This window comes from Homarus americanus, unplaced genomic scaffold (genome assembly GCF_018991925.1).
Source record: "Homarus americanus isolate GMGI-L3 unplaced genomic scaffold, GMGI_Hamer_2.0 scaffold30858, whole genome shotgun sequence".
Classification (NCBI taxonomy): domain Eukaryota; kingdom Metazoa; phylum Arthropoda; class Malacostraca; order Decapoda; family Nephropidae; genus Homarus; species Homarus americanus.
Genome location: NW_024737697.1, coordinates 2,215,660 through 2,228,800, shown reverse-complemented (window position 1 = coordinate 2,228,800; position 13,141 = coordinate 2,215,660). Strand labels below are relative to the sequence as shown.

Below are 13,141 nucleotides of genomic sequence, written 5' to 3'. Positions count from 1 at the left end.
TATCGCTCTCCCAGGCCCCGATGTGGGTCAGTGACCTGTGCCCGGGTGGGCTAATCCCCATAAAAATTTTTTTTTTTTTTCTTTAGGAGTTCGGGATTGACGGTTAATCCGAAAGTCGGTTAATCGAGGGTCAGTTAATCGAGGTTTTACTGTACTTATTCTTGTGGCCGACTGTACATAGGCCTACATTCTGTAGCACCATGGCATAATTATCAATATTATGATGTGTTTCTGTCAACATAATATTATTTAATATTGTCGACTTTATCAACTGATAATTATTCTTGGTGGAATTCCGGTGCGATTATTGAATTGTACTATTGTTTTCTTTATTTTCTTTAACTCACAGCGGACTGGCAGCCGATGGCTTGCAGACTGGTACCACTTTGAGAAGCAATGTTCTAGTGCATAACATTGTAAAAAGTAAAAAAAAAAAGTAAAAGTATTCTATTGTCTTTACGATTAAGCGTATTGTCCAGTTGTTTTGAGTTTTATGTAACACTATGTTTTCTGTTGTTTCATTTATGCTTCACATTGTAGGTCATGTTACAGCCAGCTTGTGTCGTCTTCCGCTCCCCATCATTTTAATTTTCCCGCAATTCAGTTTTCTCGGGTACACAAAAGTAAGGCACGGTACGGCTCTCTCCTAGAGTTATGGCTGCTGAACCATAGCTCAGGTTACCCTGCATCAATGACCGTACTGTAATACTCCTTGGGTCAATTTCACTGCCATTGCTGCTAAAATTATAATGTCCGTTTGTAAGCCATGTCACGAGATCCCAACCACCAGTGAACATGTTACTGTATAAAAGTGAGTCTTTAACCGTTTGGGGAAACAATTTCTGCGTTGATTTAGAGTTCACTGGGTCATCAGAACAATAACATGATTTTCCATACACTGAAGAAAATGATGCGGATATGTTTACTACGGATTTTGGGTTCTTTGATAAACGGTACAATCATTATTACCAACAATGCAACACTGACTTCCTTGTCACAACACGAGTATATTGGGATGAAAAATTATACAAGTATTATACAAATAACTTGCACTTACCTAGAAGAACATCTATTGTTCGGGGGGTTCTATGGTCAAAGGAGTTTAATGTACTAATGAATATGATGTTAAAGCTTGGGATGTAGTTGTCAAGATCAATGAGACCAGACTGAACAAAAGCCAAGTGCATGCTGCTCTCATTTCCACTGTCACCCACCACTGTAGTCTACTGCTTGCAGTAGTAGTGAATATAATGTGGTCTTCATTGTGCATTGTAAATATCTGTATCTGGATGATTTTTTTTTTATTTTAGCCAGATTACATTTTAGAATCTGTGGATCATTGAGAGCTCAGATGTAAACTTATTTGCATACTGTATTATTATAGAATATGAAATAAAAACATCCCAAACATTGTTGAATTTCCTGAATTAACATTGGATGGCCATAAATAAGACAGGTGTCTCCCACAGGTGGGTGAGGACTGTGACGGTCAGTACACCGGTGAAGATGGCCTGTTGCTCACAGAAGAACACATACAAGCTATAGGAACCACAGCAACTGTAGGTGCTACCACACAAGTTGACATAAACATCAACCCTGGCAGGAAGATTCATCATTGCCCCTACTGTTCCTACTCCACCCCACATGTTTCTGGTATACGGTATCATATTCGAACTCATACTGGAGAGAAGCCATATGCATGTCCTCATTGTCCTTTTCGCTGTGCCCTCAGTGGTAATCTTAAACTCCACATTCGTTCTCATACCGGAGAAAAGCCATATTCATGTCCTTACTGTCTTTTTCGAGCAGCGCTTAAGAGTAATCTTAAAATTCACATTCGTTCCCACACAGGAGAGAGGCCCTACACATGTCCTCACTGTGCTTCTTGCTTTGTTCACGCCAGTCATCTGAAGCGACACATTCGGCTCCATTCTTCCTAAATATCACTTACGGATTTCCATATACCAGTAAAATAATGCTTTTATTACCCATATTATTGCCTCTATATTTCCCATACAGTTGTCATCATATTTAAGACTAATGTGAACACTAATACCCTGTAGCTTATATTACACATCTGTTAGGTCAATTAAGTAGACTTTTGCAAACTAGTTACCAATTTCTCGACATCACTCTGTTATCTTCACTCTGTAGCCAGCTGAGTGTGGTGGTATAGGGAACTTGTCTTGCAAATTAAACAAATAAAATACATTTATCATTAACTGCTGGTGAGGAACTTGAGTGAATAAGATAGACTGACATGGATTGATTGCTTCACAGTTATTAACTTTGGTCATTAGGTTGAGTCATACACAATATAGGTCTATTGTGTAGAACAGAACCTATAGGGGTAATATAATCCACAATATCAGTGTTTGGCACAACTTCAATTTTTCTGAATTAAAGACAATGCTGATGAGATAGTGTCATAGCTTATTTACAGTGTATGTGCTTATAGAAAATTATCTATAAAAAATAGCATAAATTAAACAGTCCAAAATAGTCTTCGATTATGGAAAAATATGCATTTTAAGTGTATTGGAACATATGTAATGGTCGACACACTTGACGTTACTAGTACTCCTCATGCCAGTGCAGTATTACCCCGCTTTATGCGTTTTTTTTTTACGTGTTTCCACGTTCACGCGGTACCCTGCCAGACCCGGAATGCTCACTTTACGCTGTGCATGTACTCTTTTACGCGGAGAGCGGAGTGGGCAGGGTGCGCACAAGGTCGCCCAGTCATCAAAACATTACCGAGTTCTTCACCCGCCACCCACCACAGCCGACCCAAGTCAGTGATAGTGAGGATATGGACTTATATGGACTTTGAGGGGTTTGACAAAGAGGCCCTGTAAGCCTCTGTGGTGGATAGTGATACAATTGATACAAGTAATATAGGTGAGGGCCAATAATCTGCCCTCTGCCTCGTGTGCCCAGCCATTTTTTTTACTACTGTGTTGTGTGTTGCCTTGGTCTACTATAGTTTATTAACTCAGTGTCTGCCTTGGCCCTTCTCAGTGTTTTTATGGAAGTTGTCCTTTCTACTCCAGAAACTGATCTATATACCCCCAGTCACATTATGACCGGCTAGAAGAACTGGGGCTGTATTTAAATGAACCTATTTACGCCCTAGAGTATTTGGGGAAATCGAGGATTAGTCCCCACCCAGGACTCATCTCCACTACCCTCTACACTAACAGGGAAGGGGAAGAGTCATCTCAGAGTGAAAGGATAGTCGTCAACAGTCCACCTCTATGGATTTCACCCTACAGCCCGGCCCACTTACTTCTGCCAGGCAGCCAGAGAACGGCAGTCCACCACCGGCCATCAATGGAGAAACAACAGCGAACCACAATTTACTTGAGTTATCCCTTCCAAGGCCAGTGAAGAAACTGGGTGCAACCAAGGAGCTTTAATATGTGGATGTGGCATAACGTCATCCTCCGTGCAGGATTAGTAAAGCAAGTGGGTGGGACTAGTAGTGGCCATATTGGTCAACTCAAAAGAAAGCATTTCATAGGGAATCTTTTATGTAACTCGCAGCACCATTTTGTAAAACAAACAATGTAATACTACTGTAGGTACATCACAATACATAATACAGATTTAACCATCACCACCAAGGGGTGGTGAGGGGGGGGGGGGTTATTACACACGTATTATAAATATCTAGCAGAATGATATTGAGAAAAATTGAATTTTCTAAATACTAGTTACTAAGATTACTAATATGAAATTTATTGCATCATTCTGTGCATCATTAATTTTACATAATATATCTCAGTATAACATTAATTCCTAAATAAATACGTATATACATTTTCTAACAAAAAGGGGTTAACTTTTTCACAGCAAGTAGAGCAGAACCAACACCAGTACTCCCTTCACCACATTAACACCACCAGTACTCCCTTCACCACATTAACACCACCAGTACTCCCTTCACCACATTAACACCACCAGTACTCCCTTCACCACATTAACACCACCAGTACTCCCATCACCACATTAACACCACCAGTACTCCCTTCACCACATTAACACCACCAGTACTCCCTTCACCACATCAACACCACCAGTACTCCCTTCACCACATTAACACCACCAGTACTCCCTTCACCACATTAACACCACCAGTACTCCCTTCACCACATTAACACCACCAGTACTCCCTTCACCACATTAACACCACCAGTACTCCCTTCACCACATTAACACCACCAGTACTCCCTTCACCACATTAACACTCTGCAAAGGGTCAAGGCAGAGTCTAAGTTTATATGATAAACTTTATTAGACCAAGGCAGCACACAGTGCAGGTTATGGTAAAACACAACCACACCACATCACACCCTGGACAGAACTGGCTCAAAATTCGGAGGTCTCCTTGAGCTTGCAACATTTGCTTAATCAGGGTAATTATGGTGTGGTACAGTTGTTAGTGTCATAGTCGTGACAGAGTAGGTCTACCGGTGTGAGGAATAATAGTTACGGGAGTGTATATGTCATGATGGAGAACATTGATGGTGTTTACCTCACATGGTGACCTGTTCCTCAGTGCCCCCCACTCCTCTACTGAAGCCTGTGACGTGACTAACATTGGTAAGGTTTTTATTATCTTGAGTATAATGTCTCGTGAGTTATGAAAATATAATGAAATATAATATCCCAAGAGGCTTGTGAACTTTATCTTAAGGCGGCGAGAAAAAACCCCCAAAGTTATTGATCATCACCCTGGTGCACGTGTACAGTTTGTAATGATAAGAGCTTGATGCAACTATTGTATTATTGTATCGGGGTTGTGTTGGAGAGGTAAACGTTTTGATCGTGACAAAGGTGTGTTTATCTATGTATAGAAATAATGCAGTTATTATTGTCTCACAAGTTACTCAGTTGTTAACATAAGTGAAGTGTCTTGTGAAAACTTAGATTGTGTTTTTATTCTAAGATAATAACAAGATACAATTCAGGGACGGATCCTGGTGGTGTCCTGGGAGTCTAGATCCCCCTCTTTCATGTAGAATTGTACTCAGGCGTTTTTGTATAGTAAAAAGTAATTACTGTTAACCTCGGAATATCTCCTAATATCAAGTGCACATGGCTTCAAAAGGCCTTAAAATGTCCATGATATTGGTCAGATTTAATTAATTATTATTATTTTTTTTTGGGGGGGGGGGGCATGTTCCATGACTTCTTGCCACCCCCACCCCCTTGATATTCCTGGATCAGCCCCTGCAATTCCATTACTGCCAATGAACTGTACTGGCATATAACATATCAATTCATCTGACATAGGACTCTTTTGTGCTATTGTGAAGTTCGTTGGTTGTCTCGGGGCACTGCATTAAGGAGGCTCTTTGATCTGCGGAAATGTGTTCATGAGTTTCTTTCTGAAATTGATTGTCCCAGAGCATTTCACTTCCACAATGATTTATTGATCTCAAAACTTGGGTCTCTTGCTGATATGTTTGAAAAATTAAATGCAATGAATGTGAGCCTTCGAGGAAAGGATATGGATGTATTTTCAGCATCAGATAAAATAGATGCATTCAAGATGAAATTATCATTATGGAAGCGACGAGTTGAAAGGAACAATGTCTGCCTTCAGTCAACTGTCAGTAGCTCTAACAGAGGCTCCTGATCAAAATGTTGAACATCAAATGAGGCCACTGATCCTTGAACACTTGGGAGTCTTAAGAGAAAACTTTGAGAGGTATTTTCCCCAAAAATCTGAGGAAAACTTGAAGAAACAGAATTGGATCATTAATCCTTTCCTTCCAGCGAATGTGAAAGGATGTGGTCTGCCAAATTTGGAAAAAGAGAAACTCCTTGAAGTTCACTGTGATGCAAAAATTAAATCATTGTTTATAATGAAATCACGTTGAGACTTTTGGGCCACAGTTTATAAAGATCAGTACCACCAGAGCTTGGCATCATTGGCCCATAAAGTCTTTGGTGGTTTTCATAGTACATATCTGTCAGAGCGAGCCTTCTCTGACCTTTTGAAAATAAAAAATAAAAAGCGTGCAAAACTATCACCAATCAATATTCAGGCTTGTGTTAAGCTCACTGTGACAAATTGTTGAGCCTAGATTTAATGTACTTGAAAGGAAAATCCAGCTGCAGAAATCCCGTTAAATTAGAATAGGTCAGTAGGTCATGAAATTAATCAGTGTGTTATTACATTTTAAAATTTGTCTTCAGTTATTTTTTTATAGAAAAGCTGTAATGTTAGGAATTACAAAAGTACTGTACATGCATATGATTCCTATTATGGATTAACACTAAACTGTTAGAATATAAAATTTAATCATCATTATGACACTTTTGCTTAAAATCACTCCTGTAATAATGTGGTTATAGCAATGAAACTAAGGAGTAGTGAACTATTGATTCCTTATTTTTATTTCTGAATTTTTTTAATTATTATGGAAACTATGAAAGTTCATATTTATATTTCCTGTTATTTTATGAAAGGTTTCATTGTTTGGATAATAGAGAATTATATGATGATCACTGGAAAGTAAATAAAGTAACAATATCAATTTCCTTAACATTATAGTTTCTTTGGAATCCTTGGGAATATTTGCAAAGATAGATAACAGTGTTCTTAGGTCAAGTGTGACCAAAATTTCCCAAAAGATTAAAGGTGTGACCAAGATTTAAAAAGGTTGAGAACCACTGGCATAGACAAACGTCTGCCCTATGACGTACTTACAGGCAAACCTCGCCCTGTCTACGTGGACGATTTTGCTACAAAGCAAATCAGCGTCTTCACAGACATTGAAACATTTAGCATCGTCACGGGCTGCAATGATTTATATGCAACACAAACAGGCTAAGCCTATAACACTAGAAATAGGCGACGCTGTCATAGTTAGAGAACCTACACGGATCTTCTAACTTTCGCTCAAATTTTCAGATCCATCCATGATTATCACAAAGGAAAGGGACAACAGATTTAAAAACTTTAAGCCAAACACAAACCTCAGATGTGGTACATGCGGCCAGACTTATAAGGGTACACCCAGAGTTCCTACCCAGGGATGTCAACGATATGCCAGACACATCTGCTCAAACTGTAAAAACATCTTTTGCTTTTATCTTCTTCACCACTGTTCAGCTTGTTAGCCACTTGAGCAATCGGTCACGTCTCTGTTACACACTGTTGGCAAGTACTGGGCATGTACTGGCTCCTGAATGTATCTGAACCTGCTACAGTGCTTGTCAAGTCTTATTTTTAAAGCGCTCACACTCGGTGTCGTCACAACACTCTCTAACAGGTTGTTCCACGAGTTCACAATTCTCACTCTGAAAAGGTTAGCCCTCACAATTTTCTGGACTTGCGGCTTCTTCAACCTTGAGCTGTGACCCCTTGTGGGGCACGCATCCACCAGCTCCAGGTAAGGACACTCGACTGAGTAGTGCCCTTGGAAATTTTTATACACCTCAATTAGGTCGCCCCTTGCCCGTCTGTAGTATAAGCTAAGCAGCTGCAGGCGCTCTAATCTCTCAGGGTAGCTGAGGTGCCAAAGTGCAGGCACCCAGTCTGGTGGCCCTCCTTTGGACATTTTCAATCAAGTGACAGTACTCCAGGCGGGGAATCACCTTGCTCTTGAAGAACATTAATAATGGAGACAAGCTCTTGAAGAACGTTGATACCGGAAACAAGCTCATTGAAGAATATTAATACGCAATGACAAGCTCATTGCTGCTTTAATTAATACAGGTTTAAGACACGTGGATGCCCACCTCTTGCTTGTATACACTCTTTATTTAACCCCTAATTTGCATGCTGCAATTCTGATTTTTTTCTCCTTTAACTAGAAGCAATGATACCACATACTGTATTTCTATTGTTATTCACAGTCCAATGTTCTCACCATATTGACAAATGGAACCTTTCCCATTACTGTATATGTAATGACACACTTGTGACCCTGGATAAACAAACTGAACATTAGTAGTGCCTGATCACTTCTCATTTGGTTTAGTAATGGCTGTTCCTAAGGTGACGTCATATCTACTGTATATTGTATGTATGTCGGCCTACGCATTCGCGTTTATTCCTGCTGCAGAAGGAATATGCGAACTGGGACTCATACAAACGACTGCTCGCACAGTGCTTACACAATGTGTTTACACACCTAGTTCCACAAATACGGTGTTTCATGCACATCTTCATACCTTGTAATTTTTTTTCTTGACCAACCCAGTGTCATTTTACTATGCCAGGATGGTGGTAAGTATTTCGTAGTTCAAGGTTATTGTTTTATTATATGGCTTCAGACTATTGTGAACTCACCAGTAGTGCCGCCATATCCTTGCCAGCCCATATATATATACAGATATATATATATATATATATATATATATATATATATATATATATATATATATATATATATATATATATATATATATATATATATATATATATATATATATATATATATATATATATATAATAACATTTAACTTTTCTCAACAAATGCAAGGATGTTGCCCCGTGAGAGTTACCATGGGCCTCCATGTGCCCAGGTGGGATGGTCAAAATATTTCACTACAGTATAAATGTGTCAAATGAGGAGTGACTGATCCACATGTAATTTAAGGTTTTTGAAATATGTAGTTAAATTAAACACAATTTTTCATATAGTTATGCAAATGATGGGAAGCATCGTGGTCTGGCACACACACACACACGTTGTGTGGAGTCACTGGGTGGTTTGGAAGTGTTTATTTCCATTCATACTTTCGTAACCACAACCTATGGTATTTTTCTGTGTTCATATATAATGAAGATAATGCAGAGTATAAAATGCCATATACAATATTTATACATAATGTCATCTATACAGCCATACTATGACTGTGTGTTCTTGCGTGTGTTGCCTCGTGATAGTTTGAGTGGGCCCCCGTCCAGAAAGGACACTGTTCTAACCTCCAGTACTGACCCAGGTGGGCTAGAGATTATGGTTTCTGAGTGTACAACAGATCGACAACTCCCACAATATCTGGTTGGTGTACTTTCAGTAGTGTTTTAAACTCCTCTCTCTTATCAAGAAACGTGTCAGTATTAGTGTACATGACATTCAAGCCAGAATTTGTTCTTGGTAACGTCTCTGCTCTTAGCAGTAACCCCCCCCCATTCTCAGAAGCTGCAGCATTTGCCAAGTACACTGTATTTTGCAGGGTGTGGTTAGAAATATCATTGCTTACACGGCGCTCGCCTCCTCCTGTCTGGTAGGCAGAGCTGGTGCCACCTCCCGGGTGGGGGATAGAGAGGCACACTTGCTTCCACTACCCTCCCCCTGAATATAACCCATGTACACCCGTCCCCATTCCTCCTTGACTCCCCCCTCTTCTGCTTCAAGTCCTGCAAGATTCGACAATCAAAACAACATTTAATAATCTAAAAGACCTAATGAAAAGGGATATTAACTTAAATTTGAAAAAAAGTCTGCTGAAAATCAAGAGAAATTCTTGAAATGTACAGAAAAAGAATAATGAGATAATTTGGTCATATAATTAGGGATGAGGGGATAACAGAAATATTAATGGGCAGAGCTTCGGGTAGGAGGACCAGGGGAAGGTAGAGACTAGGATGGATGGGTGAAATAAAAAACTGTGTTCCCAGAGAGATACAAAGCCTTGGAGGTTTGGTAAAAACATCCCATCAATGTTTAGAGTGGAGGACTGTTGTCGCCAACCCTCAGATATAAGGACAGTACTCTGATTGACTGATCCCTCTTACCCCTTAACCATTAAACCATAACCCTCCTCAACCCCTGTACCCGATCACCCACTCACACATACATGGCCCCTATCATCCCCCGGACACTCTCTCCTTCTCACTCAAGAGTGCTTGGAATCATGCTTCGATTTTCCTTGGGTTTACACATCATGGTGGGAGAGGATTGGCAACTGTACCAGGTGGAAGTGTGAGCAACTGCACATTTAAAAAGACATCAGATAAATTTGATGTAAATTAATTAACATGCAATAAAGCTTAGCATATAGCCTTATATCTCATTAGGTTGTCAACTTTTTATATCAATTCACAACTTCACTCAACGCTGATGCTGACATCGACACCAATGACAACAAGGTAATAGGTAGTAGGCAGCCACCAAACAGGGAGGTACTGCCGCCTGGGAAGATATAGGAAGCATAATGTATTGTCTAATGGTAGACCCTGCTGCTATATGGCATCACGAATATTGTGACCAAGTCCCAGGTTGCTGATCTGTCTTTCTGCCCCATTTACACACAATTGCAGGGTCTCAATTGTTTTACTTACTTGATAACACAACATACACATAGTGTTTCTCACTACGTATTTGATTTTTTTTTTGTGTATTTCTTTGTATTTATATTTATTGTTATTATAGTGTTATTATTTTTATTATCACCATTATTATTTTATTGTACTTTTTATTATAAATTTTATTTACTATGAATTACTATGTTATTATTACATTTTCGCCCATCAGGCCCCGATGTGGGTCAGTGATCTGTGCCCGGGTGGGCTAATCCCCGTAAAAAAAAAAAAAAAAAATTATTCCTCAAACAGATGATCCCAAATTATAAATTATACTTTACAGTGGGGTATGCTATAACGAATCTAATTGGTTTTAGAACCTTGTTCGTTATAGCATTCGTTCGATATAGGATTAATCCGTTCCAGGCCCCCAAATACAACCACTTAACACTGAAAAATATAATATAAAATTGTAAAAAAGTGCATAAATATGCATCTAAACCCCTGAAATAAAGAATATCATTAATGCTTGTTATAAAAAACCCAATAAATTAGTAAAAAAAAAAAAGTCCGTTGTAGGAGTTTCGTTCGTTATAGCACTCTCAATTTTATAGGTAAAACCGTTCGTTATAGGAATATTCATAGTAGAATCCATTCGTTATAGAAAGTGCACAATGACTTACACAAGAGACTAACTTATACTAACCTTAAATTATTTATTTTTCAGGTTTTAGACACGATGGAGTCAAGAGGCGAGAAATCAGTGGCGGGAGTGAAAACATTCAAGACACATCAGTGTCAGTACTGCTCCTACTCCACATACTTCCACTACCTGTTAGTGCGACACACCAGGACTCACACGGGAGAGAGGCCATACTCCTGCCCACACTGTCCTTATCGCTCCTCACGTAAGGATTACCTCAAACATCACATCAACACTCATGCTTCAGTTACCACAGAATAAGCATGACAATCGAACAGTATAGTAATTTGATTACATATTATTGTACATATGAACACATATTTTCACTAAGGAAGTTTGTGTTATATTCTTGGTTTGATTTTAGTTAAAGTAATCATTTTATGTTAATGTTGGAATTTACATTATAAGAATGCTATTTTGTTACTTTTAAATTTGTATTACTCACAAATGATACATGTCACAGGTGTGCCTACTCAGTTCACTTTGAAATGTTAATTACTCAAAAGATGCACCGAGTACACAACCGATTTTAGAACACACCTAAACACTTATCGTCTAGAGGTTTGAAAATAAGTGTGGGAGTGTACCAAGGCTATGTAATGTCACTTTGTCTCTCTAAGATTTCCATGAATGGAGTAACGCGTAAGTGCGAGGATGAGTAAGGCGGTACCCCGCCAGAACCGGAATGCCCACTTTACGCGGTCCTGCCGCGCCACCATTTTTGGATTCAAATCTCCCGCCATCTCCCGCATGTTGGGCACGCGGCGCGAGTAGGTTGTGCAGTGGATGCCTCTGTTGCGTTATCGCTGACGTCATATGACGTACGGGACGGTGATTGGGCCACGCATCCTTACCTCCCTCCGCCGCTGGCTGTGATTGGTTTAATGTAACATGACGTGCCTTCCCGCTGGTGGGTAGGAGCTTGATCTAGTTGCGTCAGTTACATCCCTCCCGGCCACACCGTGTATACAGGTATCTATTGTTCCGTAAGAATGGCTGCCACCGGACCACCACCACCACCACAGAAAAACCTTGTATTACCTGGACCCAGCCGCCCTAAGCCAAAGAAGATACGACGTGCCCTAAGCTACGATGTGAAGTACAAGATTATTCAAGAGTTGGAGAAAGGAACAAGACAAGTTGATTTGGCGCGCCAGCATGGCGTGAACGAATCCACGATCCGGACGATAAAGAAGGATGCAGCCAAGATAAAAGATCACATGAACATCACAAAGTCTGCAGGTGCTTCAATGATCAAGTATTGCCAGAACAAGGTGCTTCTCAAGACAGAAAATTTACTTGTGTGTTACTTGCTTCGTCAGGCAAGACGAACATGGCGGTCGACATGCGGTCAGTTCAGGAGTACGCACGTGAACTGTACGCAGCAGTGTCATGTAAGATGGGAATTGCAGAGCCCAAACCCTTCAATGCTTCCTCTGGCTGGCTGCAAAGGTTTAAGAAGAGGAACAAGATCACCAACATTAGTGGTGAAGAAGCGAGTGCTGACCGTGTTGCGGCTAGGGATTTTCCTCTGTTCTTACGTGAGATTATGGAGGAAGGACAGTACACCGACGACCAAGTGTTCAACATGGACGAATCCGGTCTGTTTTGGAAAAAGCTACCTTCCAAGACCTTTGTTGTCCAGTCTGCCAGCAAGTGTCGGGGCCGGAAGTTGCAGGAGCGCATCACCGACCTGTTTACCACCAATGCCTCCGGTTCCTGTAAACTCAAGTTATCGGTGATCCACACAGCCCGCAAGCCACACGCCTATAAGAACGTGGACATAACCAAGCTAAATGTCCACTGGCTGACCGCACGTAAGGCGTGGATGTTCTCTGCTCTGTCCCTCTCCTGGTTTGAGGACTGTTTCGTTCCCGACGTGAAGAAATTCTGTGAGCAACAGAATGTTCCATTCAAGATTTTGTTGCTCCTTGACAACGCACCAGGACACTCGCCCATACTGTTGGATCATCACCCCAACGTAAAAGTGGTGTTCCTTCCTCCCAACACTACGTCATTAATCTAGCCCATGGACCAAGAATTAATCTGCAATGTGAAAGCTGCATACTCTGCAAAGAAGTTTAAGCTCCTGAACGACTGTACCAACACCAAGGATGAGCTGCGTAACCTGGGTGACACCGATAGCAAGAGCGATGAGGAACAACAGTTGG

The 13,141-nt window shown here is 40.4% G+C and overlaps 1 protein-coding gene across 2 annotated transcripts in view; it reads left to right on the top strand.

The window, feature by feature from the left end:
• The window catches only part of LOC121873535 (zinc finger protein 135-like), a 92,044-nt gene extending 79,851 nt beyond the window's left edge, over positions 1 to 12,193 (top strand). Inside the window, exon 6 of one of the 2 annotated variants that reach the window (XM_042377158.1) lies at positions 10,995 to 12,193. In XM_042377158.1, the coding sequence (XP_042233092.1) occupies positions 10,995 to 11,231 (237 nt within the window). In that variant the 3' untranslated portion in view covers positions 11,232 to 12,193. Of the gene's footprint in view, positions 1 to 1,469; positions 2,686 to 10,994 lie in introns of those variants that run through there. The other variant, XM_042377155.1, reaches the window with a different exon arrangement.
• Positions 12,194 to 13,141: the final 948 nt, after the last annotated feature.